This window comes from Betta splendens, chromosome 21 (assembly GCF_900634795.4).
Source record: "Betta splendens chromosome 21, fBetSpl5.4, whole genome shotgun sequence".
Lineage (NCBI taxonomy): Eukaryota > Metazoa > Chordata > Actinopteri > Anabantiformes > Osphronemidae > Betta > Betta splendens.
Genome location: NC_040899.1, coordinates 8,273,204 through 8,294,412, shown reverse-complemented (window position 1 = coordinate 8,294,412; position 21,209 = coordinate 8,273,204). Strand labels below are relative to the sequence as shown.

The 21,209-nt window shown below is 48.3% G+C and overlaps 2 protein-coding genes across 9 annotated transcripts; one reads left to right on the top strand and one right to left on the bottom strand.

Annotated features, from left to right (window-relative positions):
• Nucleotides 1–292: 292 nt before the first annotated feature.
• On the bottom strand, nucleotides 293–16,251 carry LOC114847136 (disintegrin and metalloproteinase domain-containing protein 23). 7 transcript variants are annotated; one of them, XR_008693478.1, is made up of 28 exons: nucleotides 15,921–16,250; nucleotides 15,122–15,339; nucleotides 14,740–14,816; nucleotides 12,165–12,228; nucleotides 11,293–11,375; nucleotides 11,038–11,101; nucleotides 9,641–9,713; nucleotides 9,239–9,306; nucleotides 9,077–9,142; nucleotides 8,890–8,958; nucleotides 8,497–8,663; nucleotides 8,293–8,377; nucleotides 8,128–8,215; nucleotides 7,598–7,649; nucleotides 6,966–7,065; nucleotides 6,810–6,881; nucleotides 6,592–6,681; nucleotides 6,422–6,502; nucleotides 6,299–6,349; nucleotides 6,155–6,218; nucleotides 5,969–6,074; nucleotides 5,557–5,676; nucleotides 5,297–5,465; nucleotides 4,893–5,004; nucleotides 4,479–4,569; nucleotides 3,617–3,707; nucleotides 2,821–2,995; nucleotides 293–2,019 (listed from the first exon to the last, which is right to left on the bottom strand). XR_008693478.1 is itself a non-coding variant. In XM_029136567.3 (26 exons), the coding sequence occupies exons 1-26, from the start codon at nucleotides 15,994–15,996 to the stop codon at nucleotides 1,974–1,976; spliced, it is 2,352 nt and encodes a 783-aa protein (XP_028992400.1). In that variant the 5' UTR covers nucleotides 15,997–16,250; the 3' UTR covers nucleotides 293–1,973. The 7 variants fall into 7 exon arrangements, 2 of the variants coding, with proteins under 2 accessions (XP_028992400.1, XP_028992399.1); XR_008693479.1 differs by having other exon boundaries at nucleotides 2,821–2,986; XR_003784151.3 differs by lacking the exon at nucleotides 4,479–4,569 and having other exon boundaries at nucleotides 15,921–16,251.
• Nucleotides 16,252–16,746: 495 nt separating this feature from the next.
• cmklr2 (chemerin chemokine-like receptor 2) lies at nucleotides 16,747–21,050 on the top strand. Of its 2 annotated transcripts, none has more exons than XM_029136573.3 (3): nucleotides 16,747–18,244; nucleotides 19,110–19,217; nucleotides 19,315–21,050. In XM_029136573.3, exon 3 carries the CDS (start codon nucleotides 19,321–19,323, stop codon nucleotides 20,398–20,400), a length of 1,080 nt encoding a protein of 359 aa, XP_028992406.1. In that variant the 5' UTR covers nucleotides 16,747–18,244; nucleotides 19,110–19,217; nucleotides 19,315–19,320; the 3' UTR covers nucleotides 20,401–21,050. The 2 variants fall into 2 exon arrangements, with proteins under 2 accessions (XP_028992406.1, XP_028992407.1); XM_029136574.3 differs by having other exon boundaries at nucleotides 16,747–18,252.
• The last annotated feature ends 159 nt before the right edge of the window (nucleotides 21,051–21,209 follow it).

Here is a 21,209-nt window from a genome sequence, read left to right as displayed (position 1 = left end):
CATATATTGTTAATATAAATATATCAGTATATATAGGAATATTATTTATTGAGGGGAAGGATAAGAGAAACTATTACTTTCCTTTGCTAAAGTCGTGTTAATGCATGAATTACATTATGCTTCATTATAAGAAAATAACATTACAAGAGTAAATATCAATACTGATCCACAGGGCTATAAAGAAAAGGGTCACTGTGTGTGCCAGACTATTTCATGGTCACTTTCTGAGGTGATGCTGAGCCAAAGAGAGCTGAGAAAAACCCAGTTCAGTAAAATAAAACAGCAGGTCAGCTAAAATTTGTCAGTAGTTTATTAATTGATTCAACTGTACATGATGCAGTGAGAGAGGGACACCAGACGATGAGTAACATGGAGGACTACAACAATGCCAGTGCTACGGCAGCACCTGGAACACACCAACTGTCAGCTGGACTGGAAATATTAGCCCTGCACAAGGAAAACTGTTCAAGCCTCAGTATGTACAGGCACCGTACAGTGTGTCGTGGGGGTGAGGTTTGAAGTATCAGATCGGCTGACAAACACACGAAAATGGCACGTCGTGTCCACGAATGTAAAAGTGCCCCCTCGCGTTTCATTGGAAATGTTGAATCGCACGTGTCCAGTAGTTCAGGACGTAGTAGCAAAATGAAAGGAGACGTGGGAGTGGCCGGATGCAGAAGATCAGCTGATTTGCAGAGTTTTTTTCTTTTTTTCGAAATTTCATGTCACTACATTGATATTGGCATTACCCATAATTTTGTGCATTATCTCTCCTTGCATAGTAAATAAAAGTTAAATGTTCTCGTTGTTGACATGCACCTATCTTTTGTAGCATATTTTTCTTGCGGATCTCGGGGGGCTCCCGTATAGAACTGTGAGCCCGCTATAGTGATTACATGCAGCGTTGCCAGCGGAGCTGAACTGGATTCCCACCAAGAGTCTATGGGGGGTGGGGGGCGAAGGGCGAAGCCAGCATGGCGGGTGTGGATGAGGACGGTGACGTGAGGCCCGGCTGCACAGGTGAGCGCCTGCGTGGGCACCACCTGCTGCCCCCAGCAGAGGGAGAGGCACCACTGGCTGCAGACAGCGAGGGGGGAAAAGTGCTCTGTGTTCAACAACATCCATTGGTTCAGGTGATTGCTTCTTTGGCTTTTGAGTCACTGTCAAAGGATCTTCGGGGAGGGGGGAGGGGGCGTTAATCTGAGGCGTATCGACCCTCTGACCTCCGCCTGGGCAATCGCAGCCGCTTGCGGCTACAGTCGGGATTGCAGTTATTGATTTTCTGGAAAACACCCGTTATAAGACATGCTAAGATAAAAAAAGGAAAGCAGCGGATGTCCTTGTAAAATAAGTTGATTCCAGACCTGAACTCCTCGTTTATGTACAGTTCCGTGTGTGTGCGTTCACTGTGTTTTCTGCAGCGACCCATGGATCCTCGCATGCAGCCTCCTGAATCACCTACAGCACTGAAACGTGAACCGTCACCACTGGGTTGGTCTTTCACCCCCCCTCCCTCCTGTCGGATAGCTCCTCTTCATCCTCGTCGTATGCTTTTGCGGTATATTCGTAGCTTTCGTAGCCATGCAGAGCCCTGTAGGGAAGGCTCTTCATGCCGGGGGGGCCAGCAAGCAGCACGCTTTGTGCGGATTATCATGCCAGGTGAGAGAGTGGTGTGGATTCCGCCTGAACGCCTGTGCACTGGCACTAGAAGGATGGAGGAGGAGCTCTGTCAATCTAGAGGTCAGGGTGGGCGGGGGTCAAAGGGGAGGAGGGGGAGCTGTTACATGGGTGAGGGTGGAGTGAAAAAGGCTGCGTTTCTAACGTCACTACGATGGAATTTGTTAAAATGTCCACTATTTCTTTTTCAAGTAAATCTAATGCCAAAGGTCAGCAGCAGTAAGTGCAGTCCAGCTGTCAGGCAGCCACCTAAGGAAGCCTCGGGAGTCCGTCTGTGATTGCCATCCCTCCTCGGGTTAAATGGCGGTGGCGTTGGGGTCGTACCGCCGCTTCTTCACATTTCTTGCGAGGAAGGACAAGAGACAGGGGGTCAGTAACCGTGACGACGGCACCGGCAACACAGCGAGTGCAACGTGGACGGGCAGCCGCGCTCGTCTCTTCAGTCTAGAGCCGGGCTTTCCAGCGGGGTGTCACTTTTGAATTTGCCCATTGTGGATCTGTGCAATTTATAATGGACCAAGCTCAGAGACGCTGAAGTGAGGAGGGCTGTCCATGTTGGCCAGTTTGGCACTGGCTGCAGAGACACTAGAGGCCGGATTAGCCACATTTAGCCGTAATTGCCTAAATGATGAATATATTCATTATTTATTAAGAAACCATAAAGTCTATTAAATTTAAATACTGAAGGTCTATCAATGCAAACATCCTCATCCTGTCCTCCTGCAGACCAGTGCCAGCTGGCTGCTGCGTGCAACATCAGTGTACAAGGTGAGTAGAAGAGACACGTCTCATTACCAGTTTTGATGGGAAAGACATTAGTTCCACTCAAAACATAACCATCTGGGAGGAAAGAGCTACAGTAACATAAAATACAATCTATAAAGGAGGGAAGAGAGGAGACATCAACGACACCCACAGAGGCGGCGGCGGCAGCAGCAGCGGCGGCGGCAGCAGCGATCCACCGCCACCACAACGGTGAGACGACAACACATACGACACCAGGAGTGATGCATAACCTCCCCGTACTGTGGCTTGCTGTGGGGCTCTAATCACTCTGTCATGCACCTGTTCCAATAGTAGGCCAGTGGGAGGTGGCACTATTGCTGTGCGTGGTTCATGCAGCGGGGTGCGCCGTGTCTGTACCGGGTCTGTGCTGTGAAGCGGGCAGCAGTGGCGGCCGGCGTGGGGGGCTCCAGTCCCGCTCTGCTCTACGGCGGAGGCCGGCCATCGCGGCGGCTGCGGCCAGCCATGGCACAAAGGCTGCGGCCTCTGCGGCCTCTCTCTCTCTCTCTGTGTTTAAAGTGTCACCCTCCAACAGCAACGCATTGAGAAAACAGATCATGGAAGTGATGAGAGCACGACAACCCCCCCCCCCCCCTCTCCAGCTCGCTATGGGTTTGGCATAGCCTTTGTGCAATGAACTGACCTCCTCCGAATCAACAGGTGGACATGCAGAGGTGTTGTTTAATCTGTCGCTCGCCCGCTCGCTCACTCGCTCTTTCGGTGACAGCCAGGATGCTTTGCTACCTTGCATGCTTTGGTGGCTGCAGCACTCTTTTACTCGTTTTTTCCTTCGGGCCTATTTAGTTTAAGATGCGTAACACCCCTGTTGCTCAAGACAGCAGGCTAATCAGCAGTAGATTACAGATCTACTGTAATATATATATACATATATATATTAATAGAATCCTTCATGTTTTAAACCATTTAGCTGTTCCTGATTCTGTTTACTGAACATGCATGTCAAGCATTGAGCTCTGCCCATCCAATCAGTTTGAGGTTCTGCTACAGACGCACAGACGCCCCGCGGCCTCTTGCTGAGGCACGTCACCTAGTCGTCTAGGGGTCCACATTTTGTAGCAGGAGCTCAAACCCTGGTGTCTAGAAGCAGCAGGGATGCTAGAGTTACAGCAGGAGAGGCATGCGGCGTGTTGCTTACTTAAAGCCCCATCCAGTCCCCCCCAGCACTATGGCAGCCACAAGGATGGCTCCGGCGATGGAGCCTATTATAAGATTGGTGGCACTAGGACCTGTAAAGGGTTATGGGGAAAAAGACATGAGTTTCTACACTGGCTTACTGTATAACATGTAAGTATACATTGAGGTTTTTCACATAGAACAGAAAACATAACCACCAAGTAAACTATTACAGCATAATGACTGAACCTGGATGTAGTTCGCATGCTTATCAGACCCCTTTATTGTCTAATGTGAAGATAATGGCGTAGATACATGTATCTGGTGTCAGTTGAGGTAGTGATTATTAGGACTAGACGCTGGGAATCCATCACTATGAAGGTTTGATTAAACAGAGATTGACAGGTGAGATGTTTATGTGGCCTGTAAAGGGTTTTTAGGGGTCCCAGTCACCACACAGCCTACCACCGACTGACAAGCCAGGTCACTAACAGGACACTTCTCAGGACTGTTTTCCTAAATGCCCCACATGCCCCAGAAAGGAGAGGATCACAGGAGCAACCACATAACGACTCAGAAGAATAGGAAGGAGAGGTACGAGAAGAAGAAGAGGGTGGATGGAGGGAGAGGCTTGTAGTAATGGGGAACAACGGGAGGTGGAGGGGAAGAGGAGGAGGAGGAGGAGGAGGCAGAGGGAGTCCATCAATCAATCACACGACACTGAGAACATCCAATCACATGACAATTATATGGTCATCACCAACACACAAGAAAACACAAAGCCACCGGGACGCACACACGGGCTCAGGCCGGCTCACGAGACCGCCCGCACACTGAGGCACCACTATGAGAGGAAGAGCTGTGAAAGGGTTAAAGATGCTTACTCTATTCCCCACCCTGTGCCTCCAAAAATCACCCCCAGGGCCAGAATGGTCCCTGCTACTGCCCCTATCAGCCTGTTAGTGGCCACGCTCACTGTGCAGAGGGAAAAGGAGCATTATTACCACCCGGTTAAACACAGACAGCAGGCTTCCGCCTCAGAGTCACGGGCGACTCCCTCCGTGACGCTTCCCATGAGGTGTGTGCCCACTTCAGCTTATCAATCAGACTAAACATGTACAGCTTAAACATTAGAATCACCAAAACACTCAGAATGGGCTCTGACTCAGATCTAGCAGAGGGACTGAGGACGCTGGCGTGGGAAACTAACATACAGCGCGTCCTCATGTGTCAGAGCCAATGCTGGGCTAAATCAAAGTGCAGGTTCTGTCAAAAGGAGGAGAGAGGAGGAAACCGACCCTTGGGTCCTTCATCCTGAGTGGTCTCAGGCTCCTTAGGTGGGTCAGGCATGCTACAGTCTGTCCCCGCCCACGTGGTGTCACAGGTGCACGAGGCTTCATTGTTACACACCTGTACGGTTCAGACAGAGACGGATGAGAGGAGAAGCAGTGTCGCAGGCGCTGGAAAAAAAAGTGCTGACACGCGAAGGCTATTTCTGTGAACTGTCCCAGAGGTCCCTATGCTCATGCACATGCTCCCACACTACTATTGATGCAAAAGTAAATAAGATCTCGAGCTCCTAAAGATACGCTGCTATTAAAGACACACCTGCTTTATTTAAGACACGCATCGACACGTGCAGTAACGTCTCACGTTAACGCCTTTATGTTCAGATCGGGGGCGCGTGCGGCCCAGAACTCACCCCGTTGCCGGAGCAGACCTGTCCATTAGGTCCAACGGGGCAGGTACTCATGTTCAGTGACTGGATGGGCAGACACTTGTGGTTAAGGCACATCATCGACGGCCCACAGGGAGACCCATCCTCCACGTAGCCTAGATCAGTATCATCGTCCAACAGGACGTGACCGCCGCTGCAAAGAGCGAGGGAGAGTGGGGAAAGGAGTAAAAACGTGCATGTTCCCTCATGTTTCCGGGTCACGGGCGTATCGTAAACGCATGTACCTGCATTCTACCACCCTGCCTTGATGGTTGAAGGAGGTGGGGGTTATATCTCCTTTCATTAATCCGATGCGTGGGGTGCGACCAATGTTGGTACACAAAAGGTAGCCACAGAACACGTCACTGCGGAAGAAGGATTAAAAAAAAAATTATTTAAAGAAAAATGTAAAAAGCGAAAAGCAAACCTTATATTAATTTGTTAAAATTAATATTATTAATTATTAAATATATATAAATATATTAATTTGTTAAAATTAATATTATTACAATTTTGAAATGCTCCTGTAAATGATGCCTCTGCTGCCCCCTGTTGGTTTCAAAATGAAGTTAGACAATCTCCCTTGTCACAACAGAGGAAGAACAACAACAGCAGCCAAGACTGTGAGCAGCAAAATAAAAATCATTTCCCACTCACTGTTTGCTACACTGGACCCATTTGTCTCCGTCCTTCCCACAGTTGCCCTTCTCCGTGCCTTCAGTGTTCAGCTTCTCATAGCAGAACCTCTCGGAGCCTCCGGCCTCTGTGGGGACGACAGGACAGGTGAGCGCCACCGCCGCCCACCCCCTCCAGCATCTCAGTTAATCACAGTAATAGCCTCACTTGAGCCCCAGATGTATTTGCACTGGTTCTCCCTGGTTTTGCACTCTCCACTGTAGCAGCGGCCCTTCAGACATTCAGAGAGAGAAGGTCACCACGCATTCTCAGCCCGCTGCTGCCGAGCTGCTGCAGAGCTCTGCCACGTACCTGGTTGACCTGGCAGAAGTAGCCGTCTTGCTTGTGGAGGTTGGGGGGGCACTGCAAGCAACCGCACACGTCTTAGTGGTGCAAAATGGCCGACACTTTATGAAAAACACACAAACGTTGCACCTGTCCAGAGTCTCCGGAGCAGGTCTCCGAGATGTCGCAGTCGTTCACAGCGTAGCGGCAGCTGTAGCCTCGCGGGTATAACTGAGGAGAAACGAGGAGAAGAGGCTGCAGTCGTGGGGGAAAATGGGAATGTTGCTACAGCGAGAGGCTGAGAGAAGCACAGCGGGTACCAGACATGACGTGCTATTGCAGCACGGGCCGTCGCTGCAGTGGGCCCCGTTGGCGAGCGAGCACTTCTTGCAGCAATCCTTGTAGCAATCCTGAAGGGAGAGAGAGAGAGAGAGAGAGAGAGAGAGAGAGAGAGACAGAGAGAGAGAGAGAGAGCCTTGCTCCTTTGAACGAGCGACGGGACAACACACATCAGTCAGTCGGGTGTGAAGGAACTCACGGCTCTCCCTCCGCAGTCGCACTCCTCTCCCACCTCCACGAATCCGTTCCCACAATCGGTCGGCTCGAACAGCTGCCGGAAGGACGACAACACACACGAGAGACATGTACTGCACGTCGGACCTGAAGACGGGCCGCGGGGGCGGGCGGGCCTCACCTTGGTCGGCCTGTTAAACAGGCAGGAGCCGCCGCCTTTCAGCAGGAACTCCTTGTAGTCGGAGATGCTGCATTTGGAGAAGCGGCGCGCGTGTTGGACCCTGAAGAGACGGAACAGGACGGGGAATAATTACCCAGAACCAGACCCCGCATTCGACACTAAACCAGTCTAATGAGATTATGAACACAATGTAAGAACAAGGGCAAAACACTGGTTAATTAGAGCCTAATGCTGAAATGAAAGCTAATTAAATTATGGAATAATTAATGGCTCAACAACTGATGTGGCAATTTCAGCATAATTATGTATTTGCATTAATTCTATTATTGTATAAGTGTCATGTTAAAGCAATTTTTACACTTTTGCATTATTTTAATATTTATTATAAGATGCCTGCACTAACTACACAGATGTGATACATCATAGATCAAACAGTGCAGCATTACAAAGCAGAAACGCTGACAGGCGCGAAAGGAGAACATGCAGTACTGTACGCGTTCCAACAGTGTGATAACATCACTCCCAGATCAGAAGCGCAGCCCGGTGCTGACGCAGCGCTTTCTGGGAGCGGGTCTCTTTAATTGTTACACTATCTGGCCGTGTGCGTGTCTCTGGGGTGCGCTGGACATTACCCGGAGTCTTCCATTACGCAGCCAGTCCACGATTCAGTACAACCGCATTCCTCTGCAACAAGGGGACAGAGAACAGAAGGATGGAATCATATGTTTTAACAGGGTTCAATTCTTTTTTTTATGTAAAAGAAAATTTGACACTTTTTTTTACTGTCCCTCCCTTTGCTCCAATCCAAAGATGTTTTGCTTGTTTTACAGGCGTGAGACGTTTAAGTCTAGAACCCACCTCTTTTCAACTGTTGTTTACAACAGAAATGGTTTTATATTTATCCATTAAACTACTGAGAAATTCAACTGCCACTGAGTCCCGGGTTAAACTTGAAACCTCTAATGTGTCAATGAACGCTTTTACAGAGGATTATGTCCTCCAACACAAAAACAAGATAAATCTCTAAATTACCCAACCACAATTAACATTAATTTAGCAGTCGCCATTAGACACGCAACGGAAGCTGGATGTCTAGCAGCGACTTCCACCTGAATTCTTTTTAAAATCCCGTCCCGTGACGTGATGTGTGTCTCATGTATACTTCTCTTGGTGACCGGGTCCCACTGGATGCCCAGGTTCTGAGCCAGGCTCTGGGACAGGGTCGCGACCATGGACCAGGTGGTGCCGTACTGTGAACACAACACAGACAGTCACGCTCTGTGAGGCGCGTGCACGGCGGCGGCGCGCGTCGGACACTTAACCGGACCTCGTTGACCCCGACTCCGCGGCTCGTGGAGCACATGCCTCCGATGTACGCGGCGCTGCTGGTGCGATGGTGGAAGGTCACGTTCCTGAGGCACCAATGGGCGACAAGGACACAGACACGCGTGACATCATATTCCCTTTTAAAGACACAGCACGGCTTCAGGCGTCCAGGTTTTAAAGGCGCAGCTATGAAAACGGGACCTACGAGATGAGGTGCACGGCGTCGGCGTGGTGCTTGATGCTCTGCTGCCTGTACTTGGAGAAGTCGCGCAGCATCTCCAGCGGCTTCACGCTGATGGGGATCTGATCCTTGTCCGTCCACGTCTCAATGGCCACGAGGACCACGCGCGTGTGCAGCTGCTCTTTGAAGAGCTGCCAAATAAGCAAAGTGTTAGAAAGTCCAGTTGCAGCTCTCATTTAACTCTTTGTCTGTCATTTTTCTATCGTCCTCGCTCCTGAATCATGGACAGGTCAATAACTTGACTAAAGGGAAACATTAGGGACTGCCAAGCAATTCAGACTCGTCTTTGCATCTCCCGCTAATGTTTTACTAATGTGCGGTTCACATGCCTGAAAGGTAACAAAGCCATTTACTCACAGCATCCACCAGATTCACCACCGACTTGGCAAAATACCTCGTGCGCTGCTTGGTCCTGTGTCGTTTATACTGCAAACACAGGGCAAATGAGTTAAAGGAAGCGCACGGGGCAGCAACACACTGCTCCCTCTTGTGGGTTAAAAGTTATGACAGAAATGAGTGCTTTGATATGAATGGTTTTACTCACCATACTGTGGTCATTGACAATCATGAGTTCAATGTATTTCATCTCCTCAAATGTATTTCGAGGCATCTAAAAGGAGAAGACCAGAAAAGATATATGTTGTGCGAGTGTCACGTTGTTATTCTGAAGCTTGTTGTACATTTGAGTCACGTCGGTGAAACTCACAGCCCGTTTTTTCCGGCGCTTCAGCCAGGACGTGTCGTCCGGCTCGGAGACGAGCGGCTCCTCCTCCGCTGTGAACACACGCAGACGTGTAAACAGTCACACACACGTTGAAGGATTTACAACCGGCTGTGCCTCCTCAGTGATCGCACACAGATGACTTTCTATTCTAGCTTGCCCAGACCCGCCCCCCCCCCCCCGACACACACACACACACACACACACACACACACACACACGCACACACGCACACACGCACACACACACACACACACACACACACACACACACACACACACACACACACACGTTGTGGAGACATGGACACAGATGTAGGTGATGCCAGGATGGCGGAGGGGTGGGGGGCTATGACATGTGTTGCACCACAGTGGTGGAAAACCTCACCCTCTTCCCCTGAGTCACTGTGCCAGTGAGGAGAAGCTGTTCTTCTGAGTTTGTGAGGCCGGGCGGCTGTGTCCTGCAGGGAGACGGTTGAGAAACGCACAGGAAGAACAGATGAGGCTTTTACATTCATTGGGACCAGGGCATAAAAGCAGAAGTGGTCAAATGACGTGAGATTATTGTACAATGCGATGAACCAAAGTAACACTAGAAAAAGAAAGGAACTGCTGTGTACACTATCAGGAGTTTTACCTGTCAGTCAAATCTGCAGCTGCACCATTGCCATGGAGACAAAAGGCGGGAAAATCAGGCTCACTGCTCTGTGAAAGCAGACTTTCACCCTTGATAAATAGGCTTATTCCAGCAAAACCATGATATGGTTTGTTCAGGCTTCCCTGAACATGTTTGAGGACGAAAGCTTGTAGCCACAGCAATTCACAATTTCAAAATATGTCTCCTCCTGTTTTTGTCATTAGAGTCTATGGGAGATAATTAGGATCTCTCTGTGCTTTGAGGTCGATAGTGGCTAAAGTATAGGTCTGAAGGTAGAGCCAGACACATCATTAGGAAGAAGACAAGTGTGACTACGATTTACTGAAATAATTACGTTGATAGAGTGAAAATTGTGGCTGTAGTGACGAGGTAAAGAGTTCTGTCTTAAACAAAAAACGCGCCCTCACACTCTAGCTGTGACATCAAGCACTGTAGCTCACGCAATACACACTAATGGTAAAAGTTGAATAACGTTAAAAGTTGAACAGCTGAAAACGTTAATTAGGGAAGACGATGGTGGAATTAATGCGATATTACATTTGATGGGTCATTTCTTCATATCAGCTCACAGCGTGTGCACGTTGCATCCCTTCAGCGTGCGTCCTCCTCCATGACGCACGGTGCTCATGCATAGTTCACACCAGCTGTAACGTGACCCGTGTTTGAAACCTTCCGCCAGGCTGTCGAACATCCTCTCAAAGGGTCTGAGGGTCGCCTGGATGTGGTGGAACGACATTATCTACCTTCCTACGGCTTCTGCTTTAGCTCCATTAGATAGTGGAGTCATGACCTTTATTGTAGTGAGAGACGTCTGCAGTTCACTCGCTGATCTATTGTGACTTCCCACATGAGACGTTGTTGTGTCTTTGGACTCATTTCAATGGTTGTTTTAACACTTTTCCATTTACAGATAGAGTCGCTGGCAGTGTTTGCACGTAGTGACTTATTATACTTTACCCTACACCTCATTAAAACAGAGACTAATGAGGCGACGTAACTTCACTTCCTTTACAAACAGGAATGTTGATGAGGATATCCTTAGGTAAAACAACTGATAGGACGCATGTGTGCAGGAAATCAGGCAGGAGAAAACATCTGCAGGATGCATAATAAAAGAATTAACTTACAATTGAATGGATCTGTTGCAAGGGCTCGATTAGATACATGTAGATGCCATCGTCAAACATCCCGCTGCCGGGAAGGGGGGGGGCAGAGAGGCCAGAGTCAGTGGGAGATACTCTTGACCCACACACACACACGCACACACACGCACGCACACGCACGCACACACACACACACACACACACACACACACACACACACACACACACACACACACACACACACACACACCCACACACACACACACACTGTTCACTTACTGCAGCCCGTTGCAGGTAGATAAGGCCACGTGGGAGTTATTGTTACCCCTCACCTCACCATGGTAGTAACAGTGCTCACCACCCTGAGGGAAGAAGAGCACATCCAGACATGACCGTGAAACCTGTCACACATCAAACCCACATGCTCAACCTCCACTCATTAAGATGACAGCCCAGCATGTGGCGGTGGGCCCTGGCGCCGCCTGTGCCCCAGCTGCTAAACCCAGGCTGAGCCGAGGACGCCTCCCCACCCCTCTATACTGTCCTGTCTCCCACTTCTCTCTCGCTTCACCCATCCCACACGGCACTTATGCTGCAGAGTACTTTCTCTCCCTCGTCACGTGACCAGGGCTCCAGCAGGAGGCTGCAGGGGAGCAGAGCCCTGCTGATTCAGCTACAGTAGACCCGGCCCAGCCCTGTGTCTGAATCAGCAGCAGCAGGAAGCAGCTCTCAGCTTCTTCCCTGCCTCCCTGCTTTCTGCTTCACAGACAAATACCCTCCATCTCCCTGTATATCTCTCTCTAGATGTGTATCATTTGTATGTATCCTGGATGCATCTGCAGTTGGCTGACAAACGTCAGACGCATTGTTTATTTCATTACCAGTTTGCAGATGGGTTTTTAATTTTAAAAAAGCCCTCAAGGAAACTGATTTACAGGAAATCAACGTTCACATCTGCGTCTGTCTTTTGCACTGGATCCTATTTCCTGAAGTTGAGTCAGAGCATATGGGGGCCTTTAGCTTTAATGAGTGCATGACTTCCCAAATACAAAACAGCAGAGTTTTCACAGCTCCAGCTTCAGCTAAAGTGAAACCAAGCATCTGACTCCTCCAAAAGAAGAAAGAACAATGTGTATTTCAGTTTTAGTTACCTTGGATAGAACTGGTTTTCCCCCTTCGTAGTGGATCTCAACATAATCTGAGGACAGCAGGTCACTGGAAAAGCAGATTGTAGTGGGTTAGAGTGGGAGGATGTGATGCAGAGACAATAAAGCACAAACGTCTCCTCGCTCTTTTTCACAGAATGTGGCTTCCAGCTAGTGCTGAGTGCGGTTTCTGCTGGCGTTGAAACAGGAACACTCATCACCGCTGTGCCGAGATTAGCCTGCACAAACAATTCCATAGCATGTCCAAAGTGCACGCTGGATATGAAACGTCGCCCACCCTCAGGAAAAACCAGGGTAATTAATGATCGCTGCAAGAGGTTGGACAAACAAAAATTTGATAAAACGGTAAATACGTCCGGCACCAATATTATGTAAACAAGAAAAACCTAAGCAAGAGCCCTAGTATGATAAACAAATGTGAGGCCCTGGCTTCACCTTGAACACAACAGCCCTCTGGGCAGTTCCCGTCTGAGTCAGCGTCCAGCACCATCACACACTCAGTCTATTAGCTGACAGCTGATTTTGAAAGGATGCGATTTCTGCCACAACAACGCTTTTTTTTTCTGAGTAACCTTGCAAATCAAACGCGCCCTCGCACAGCGCAGAAACGAAACATGGAAGGGCCGTGTGGCACATCGTGAGCGATACGAGTCAGGAAGCCGAGCAGAGCCGAGGCGTGAGCGACGTCTGTGAGAGATTCCTGCGTGACGGGCTATTTTTAGCCTGACGGGGAGGAGAGTGGGCCACGAGTGTCTGTGTGTGTGTGTGTGTGTGTGTGTGTGTGTGTGTGTGTGTGTGTGTGTGTGTGTGTGTGTGTGTGTGTGTGTGTGTGTGTGTGTGTGTGTGCGTGTGCGGGGCTGCACTGCGTAGCACGGAGGGTGAAGGTTTGTTTGGAGGCTTCAGCGTCTGTGGAGGCTGAAGAGTCTGCCGTGAGAAGCAGCAGCAGCAGCAGCAGCTGCAGCAGCAGCCGCAGAGGGGTAGGACCCAAAAACTGCAGGGGCTTCTAAAGCCTGGCGCCAGATCAAACGCAGCTCTGAATCCTGTAGTGACGAACGAGGCTGTCGCGCGATGCCGCCAAGCCTCTCGCACAGAGAACGCTCCGCTACGCGTTGAAATGAGCGAAGGTGAGACGTTCATGGCGCCGTTTCAGGTGCGGACCGCTTGTTTCCAGTGGGAAAAACTCCCTCCCGGCTCTGTAATCCCAGGTAGAGTAAGAGGTGGGGGGATGAGGTAGCACCCATTGGCAGGCTGCAGACCTATCTATATTTAGATCGGCGCTGCCGCAGCCACGGCGCCGAGCCGGACTCAAACCCGTTCTCGCACAAAGGGAAAGGCCGGGACACGAACCCACGGAAGCAGCGAAGCAGCTCCCGATCAAGGTCAAAGAGCCGATCGGTACAGGATGTTCCTGTCAATCACGGGTGAGACCGGGCCGAGCGAGGACACCGGCGGAACCCGGCGACCCGGTCCCAGCGCCGTCTTATTAGAACACGCTGGCTCACGTATCAGCCCGTCACCGATGTAAACACGCACAATCTCCAAAGAACACAGAGGCAAACAGCTCTTTCCTCCTACGTTAGCAGGTCTTACACAGTTGAACAAACACTATTTTCTGCAGAGAGCTGTTGGTCCACACATGTCAGAATATTGATACAGAAAGTCTGTGTAGAATAGCACAAATTACTACAGCAGTCAAATGTTGTTCGTACCAGCACCGACTGTCGGACCCAAGTCCTTGCATCCAACTCTCGCCATAGAAACGTGGACTATTTGATTATAGAACCGGGCTTCGACTCTCATCAAAGGAGCTCAAATTCAATCGGCATTTCTAAGTCCTTACACGCACATTAAGCCTTAACATGTACAAGCAGCCACTCTGTGCGGGGAGTAGATCAATATCATTGAGTGTCCAGAACCCTGCGTCTCTGAACGGGACAGTGATCACAGGCCACAAAATCCCTGCCTCTCCGCTCGTTTGGGTGGAGGCCAGTTAAACTCGCCAAGGGCAGACTCTCTGTAATCTGGCATCCGAACTGAGATTAGTCGGAGCATTGAGAGATTTCTGGAACCCAGCAGTGACTATCAATTACAGTTTCCCTAATTAGGCTCTGTCATACGGGTTAATGGCCTAGCGCATATATGAAACGTAGAAGCATCAGTCATCTGCAAATGGGAGTCAGTCATAACATTCTGGCTCTTGTCAACAATTTAGCCTGACCAATATCCACTTTAATCACACTTTGCATGATCTTAATATGATTTAAGTCTCATCCCAGTTATTTCTAAGCATTTTTGCTTTTTATCTAATTCTATATCTATATATAATCTATAATAACCACAGGGAAAGAGTGGAGAGAAGGGTCCCGTCAGGCTCACGATAAATAAAACTACCAAAGTTCTGTAGCTTTCAATTAACTGCACATTATAATCCAAATGACCTTGACAGCAAATATTGTACAACATACGCGCAGGTCTGGTACACCCCAGCTGTGTGGGATGATTAATGACCTCAGTGGCTGGGCTTTAGCTAGAAAACATGCAACATTCTGTCAGGACTTACTTGTTCAGCATTACGTCCAGAACGTATCTGTAGCCGAACGCCTCGAACTGGAAACTGGCCTGGGCGAGGTGGACCGCCTGCGAGGGGGGAAAGGAGCAAGTCACTGCAGATGACGAGACAATGTTACATCAGTCAACAGAACCCAAATCCTCCCGGGTCCACCATTAGCATCACCTACAGCACAATTAACAGATGTGGTGCATTAGTGACAGATGGGACGGTGCAGTGGGTGAAGTGGGAGAAAGGCTTCACTCAGCATGGGCTCTCTGGCAGAATCCCAGTCCATAAGACCAAGTTAATTATTGTGCATCCTTGTATTGTACTGACTCCAACCATAGTAGCAGTAGCATGCAGCTTCCCGTAGCATCCCCTGCTCTCGTACCTGACCCTCTGAGGCCTGGCCCCGGACCCGGGTGTCCAGGTCATGGTAGGTGCTCTCGGAGTCCTCGTTCAGGTAGTAGATGAGCCTGGAGGGGTAGGTGATCACGTGCTGCACTGCATGGCGTGTTGTGTTGTCCGTGGCGGGTGCTGCAGTCGCCTGTTGCTCCCGCAGAGCTGCCGCTGCGTCCCCCTCAACCTTGTCCTCCGCTCCCCCAGAAGCTGCAACGCAGCCCCCAACGCACAAACAGGAGAATCACGCACATGCACCACGAGCCCGCTGTCATGCTTTATTCATGAATGGCATTGATGATGCTGAGGCAGGTGGAGCGCTCGCTTACGGCACTAAAGCAAATAAATCATGTAAACTATCTACACATGCTTCACATCAATCACCTCATTTAAATATGATCTACTCTTAATGTTCCTTCCTAATAAAAGCAATAGTCCACTGCACACATGAAAGCAGCCGAGGTGCATTATGCAACACTACATCCACACAGAACAGCAGCAAGCGTTACCTGCACAAATAAAAGCCCAGCAGCTGTTAAATCAAACGTGGCGATCATAGATCTGTACACACAACGCGGGGAACTATTTTTATACGCTGAACAAAAGGTGCCGTGCACTGCCCTCACGCACCATCACGCTACAGACGCTGCACATTAAACGCAACCTGTCGTTTCCACACAAGCAGGCGATCACGCAGACGTGCGGGTTTCAACCAAACGCCTAAAGTGGACGGCTCGATTTGCGGAGCAGGTAGAAAAAAGGCGAGCGGGTTATTGTAGCAGGCTACGTACCGAATGACGCTAGTGATGGATGAAGCCAGGGCGAGAGGACGCTGACGAGCAAAGTGGCCAGAAATATCAAATGCATGATTCATATTTGATCACTGGGAAAAGAAAAATCTCAATATCAACACATCAACGCAGTGAATCGCTCGCAGCCCATCGTTGCGGGGGGAGGCGCCGTGCGGGGGGCTTTCTTCATGGATCCGGGAGGCACCGGGGATGCTGCAGCAGTCGCGGCGGAGGATAAGGAGGAGGAAGGGGAAGAGGAGGGAGCGGAAAGAAGGCGGTGGCCAGGCAGCCACTGGAGGCGAGCGGTAGACTCCTCCTCGCCGAGCACAAAGATGTCCTCCCTCCCTGCGCGCGCCCCCTCCCACGGCCACCGCAAGCGGGGCCACAGGTGACTTCAAAGGCACGGCTGTGACGCGGGTCGCGCGCAGGCAGCGCGAAGGACGATCGGGGTGTTTTTTTTCTACTTTATGAATGCAAATGCATTTATGTCAGATTATGATTGGCCATAATGGAAAGCAGAGCTGTATATTCATACAGTCTAAACTGGCTTGGGTTCGAAGCGCCCACTGAGTGAGTGAGGCCTGAACAATCTACAATACACTTTTATGGTTTGGTTCATACACTGATTGGCTAAAAATCAACTAATAACTTTAATATTATCTACAACTTGTTTTTATTGTGCACATATAAAACATATACAATGCTATTTTTCAGACTTCCCAGTGTCATATCGCGCGATTGGCGAGTTTACCTTTGAAAATAACACTTTTAGGCGAGGGGGGGGGGGGGGGGGTGTCACAACACAAACAAAGAGATTTGTATCATATATAATAATATCATAACAAAGTTTAAACATTAGAGAGATCTGCTGGCTGATGAGTATAGGGAGGCTTTGTTATGGGAAAAATGGTTTCTTCCTTATTTTATATCATTTATGACTCATGTTCTGCAATCGACGTCTTGTGTTTTGTCTTACTTCTGTTTTTTGTTTTTGACATTCACCTAGTTTGTTCAATGGTTGTCTCTGCCTGATAGACTCTGAACTCTATCTCCCAAACACAAATCCGGGGGGTTGTGTCTCTGTCTGCTGAGACTTAGCGCTCCTTCCTCTCTGATAGTCAGACGCCAGTGATGCAGGTGTGAGAATGTAAACATCTCCACACACACGGCGACAGTTATGAGATGGTGCATGCAATCTGATTGGGCCACACAGACATTCCACTGTAGTCGGACAGAGAGGTTAAAAGACAGATGCAACTTGAGGATTGTGGGCTCTTTGCATTACACCTTCGTGGTGTATCCGCTGATCTCCCCAGTTTGTTTTTGGTTTGTTGATGTGCACGATCAACATCCATGTTTTTGATTTGCTTTCCCAATTATTTTTATTTTCCTTAATTTTTATAAGAAATTACACAAAAGACAACTCTCTCATCTGCTTGTTTATGGGAAATTTTCACCGCAGCTTCCAGTCAGAACAATGTAAAAACTAAACAACGCCCCATGATCCACTGTGATGAACACCAGACTCAACAGCGTTTACTCATCGGCTGTTACAGGACGCAAGAAGTCTGGAACACCTTGAAAGGGCCTGCTGGATCCTAAAATAACTTACAGCTCGATAAAGTATGGGATATTGGAAAAGTAATGGACGCTTAAACATCTGGAAGAACTGTGGACAGAAATAAAGTTACCGGATCTGTAAGAATATAGAAAAAACATATGCTATTTTGCTTCCATTGTTATTATTAGCGTGGTTGTTTAAATATGTTGATGGACGTCTTTGCGTGTTGGGCAAGAAATTTCCACGTGTTAAACTAATGTATTTTCAATAAAGTTGTAGACAAAAAAAGCAACAACAAGCGCTGAAAGTAAATGCACACGCTGCAGAGGCGGCTGCGTGGCCACAACCCTACACACTGAGTCATTCTGGGTCCATGGAGCAAAACACCACGTTTACTCACTGAGGGGGAAAACCAGCGGGGTGAACCTCGCCTGCGCTGAGGCTTCGCCCCGCTGTTATGAGAAGCAGCCGCAGCCCGTCTGAATGAAGGCTTTCTGCTCTGGGCCCCGACGGCCAATGGGTTTTCTTCATCGTGCGGTCAGCGTTTGACGCGTCAGCCAGGCGCGCCCACTGCGCAGCCCCGGAGCCGTCTGCGCCCGCCAACGGAGCTCAGTGTGGATGGATCGGCGAGACGCGACGCACGAGCGCGGCTTTTCTGCCTCTTCTTCACAGCCGAGGGGAAAGTTACGGACAAGGCCCAGCGTGAAGCGGACGTGAACGGAGACTTCCATCCGGGAGCAGGCGGCGCGCGGAGTCTAACGAAGTAAAGAAGTAAAGTTTGTGTGTGTGTGTGTGTGTGTGTGTGTGTGTGTGTGTGTGTGTGTGTGTGTGGCACAGACGTTTCTATGAAGTGTTGTTTTTGACCGTCGGACAGATTTATCTGCTGTGCGTCTGCGTTGTTGCGGGATGTTTAGACATAATCTGCTTTATTCGACCACAGGGTTTCTATAAACAGCACTTTGACCAATTCCTTTGTTGTGATCGGTTCTGTTCTGCCCAGTTGCCTCAAGTGAACTGTTTTAGTTATTTTTATGATTTCAATAAATAAATTTATCTTAAGTTGGAATCATTGATAGGTAACTTTACATAAGTATAACTTCACTGAAATATTTCCCATTTCTCTGCTGATGTAATTCAGAAACATACATAAATTTGTATTACTGCATTTTGGGATGAAGATCATAGTTACAAAATGTGATGTCTTGTTATGACGTTCCTGTCAGTATTTACAGTAGATTGGTAAAATCACTTCACCTCCTCCAGCTGTGTTTTTCATTCCACACCACGTTGCTATGTAACTTTGTTATTTTGAAATTAACCACCAGAAGAACATTTCGCTGCCATAGTTTTACTCTTTGAAAGTTTGTCAAACAAATCTGGACTGAGCTTGAAACTGAAAAGCGATGTAATAATTAGTTTTTGACCTAAGACACAGTGTTGCTGCTCCTTATAAACAAACATAGCCCACACTTTAACACATTGCATTTATTAAATATGCCAAATTACGTTTGACAATTTGTCTTATATAAAATATAAAATAAAGTCTTTTTTCCTCCTTATCTGTTTGGCATTTTGGCATAGCACTGTCTCCTAACTGGGTCCAAATAGATGTTGACACTATGTTCCAGGGTTTCTCAGGACCCACCCAGTTCTGGCCTAAACACAAGGATTGAATGTCCGACAGGAAGTCGGATTGGATCTGGAGATCATCCTAGTGTTAACATAAAGACAGCGAGGTAAGATCTTGTGATATAGTTTGATTGTAACTGGTCTTTAAGTTACTATGTTCATCCCACATGCATGCATTTGATCCTGCATGCTAACGTCTCACAGATAACCATGACGACGGCTAGCTTCAGCGACGACTATGCAAACTACACCTATGAGGATGACCTGGAGTACGGCGACATTGAAGAGCTCAGAGTTGGGCACAGGCAGCAGGAAACTCTGCACATCATCTCTGTAGTCGTATACTGTATTTCCTTTGCGCTTGGGCTTATTGGAAATGGAACGGTCATTTGGGTGACGGCGTTTAAAAGCAAAAAGACCGTCAACAGTGTGTGGCTGCTCAATCTAGCCATGGCCGACTTTGTGTTTGTGCTGTTCCTGCCCTTGTACATTGATTACATATTACGGGACTTCCACTGGGATTTTGGTTGGGCCATGTGCAAGATCAACTCCTTTGTGTCTGTCATGAACATGTATGCCAGCGTGCTCTTCCTCACCGTGCTGAGTATCGACAGGTACATCTCTATAGTCCACCTGAACTGGTCCCAGAGACACCGCACGGTCTGGAGAGCGTGGCTGGTGTGCGCCTGCATATGGGTGCTGGCTGCAGCCATGAGCTCTCCCGCGCTGGTGTTTCGCGACACTTTGCGCTTACACGACAAGGTGGTGTGCTTCAATAACTTCTACACACACGATTCAAAAACAGCAATCATGAGACACATTATCACGGTGAGCCTCCGTACCATTGTGGGCTTCCTCCTGCCCTTTAGTGCCATATGTGTGACGGGAATACTACTGACGGTCAAGGTGAATCAGTCTAAGAGAGTCATGCATGTTTCTAGCTTCTCCAGAACAGTCACTGCAGTAATCCTGGCCTTCTTTTTGTGCTGGGCACCTTTCCATACTTTTAGCCTGATGGAGCTCTCCATACATACCACATTTTATCTGCACAACATACTGAAAACGGGGTTTCCTCTCGCCACCAGTTTAGCGTTTTTCAACAGCTGCATTAACCCTCTGCTCTACATGCTTCTGGGCAAAAAGGTACGACACATCCTAAAGCGCGCATGCCTGAACATAACTAAAAGTTCATTAAGAGAGTTCAGCCAGTCGATCTCTGCCACTGAGCTAGAGTCTGTGCCAGGACCCCATCAGGACGGCATTCCGGAGGTGGAGTCGGCAAATCTATGATCTCAGCCCTCCTCAGATTCCTGTAGTTCTCCATGAAAAATCCGGAGGGTGAGACTGGCTGAGTTTTTAGTGTAAACGAGAAGGAATGCACAAAAGCCAGAGCAATTTTCCTATTTAGTTTCATATGGTCAGCCAGCGCCTTGTCCCAGTGGACGAGCTGAGGGAAGCTACTAGCAGAAATTATCACAGACACAGAAAGAAACAACTGCCAGGACACAGATTACAGCTGCTAAACAGTGTTTTTGACTGACTTCTAATTAGTCATTCTAGTTTAATTCAAGTGGTCCCACAAGGTCCATCTTTTATATCTGACTATCTGCTGCTTAACTACTCTTAAATATTTTAATGGACTTTGCAGATATCATGCTGTTATAAAACTTTTATCTATTCATTAATAATATGCGTATTAGATATCTGTATTTTTGTTGTTGTATTCTTTTGAACCAAGAGTATCTGCTGTCAGAGCTCAATATGGTATTGCATTGTTTACAATATAATATATTGCCCATTTTTGATTGCAGTCTATGATTATTGTGTTTTAACATTATAGTGGCTGTGGGAGCCATCTATTAATGTAACTAGTCGAATCCTATGTTTTATACTAATATATTCACAGTAAATGTATCTTAATAAATCAGGTTTTCTAAACATTTACTGCAGTTTGATTTAATCTATTTTTATTGCCGTCTGATACCACAGCGATCTCATCAAAGAGAATCTCTTTGATGTTTTATGAGCACACAGAGGATGTGCACGTGCATTTCCTGTCTGTTTCCTGGGATCTATTAACAGCTACGCTATGTTAACAT

Bases quoted from the DNA above. Each gene is read 5' to 3' on its own strand.
- LOC114847136 (XM_029136567.3), bottom strand. From the start codon at position 15,996: ATGCATTTGATATTTCTGGCCACTTTGCTCGTCAGCGTCCTCTCGCCC. The intron at 9,307-9,640 runs GTGAGGTTTTCC...GTGTGTTCACAG, and splicing joins CAGTGACTCAGGGGAAGAGG to CGGAGGAGGAGCCGCTCGTC. The intron at 8,959-9,076 runs GTGAGTAAAACC...CTGTGTTTGCAG, and splicing joins TTGTCAATGACCACAGTATG to TATAAACGACACAGGACCAA.
- cmklr2 (XM_029136573.3), top strand. From the start codon at position 19,321: ATGACGACGGCTAGCTTCAGCGACGACTATGCAAACTACACCTATGAG.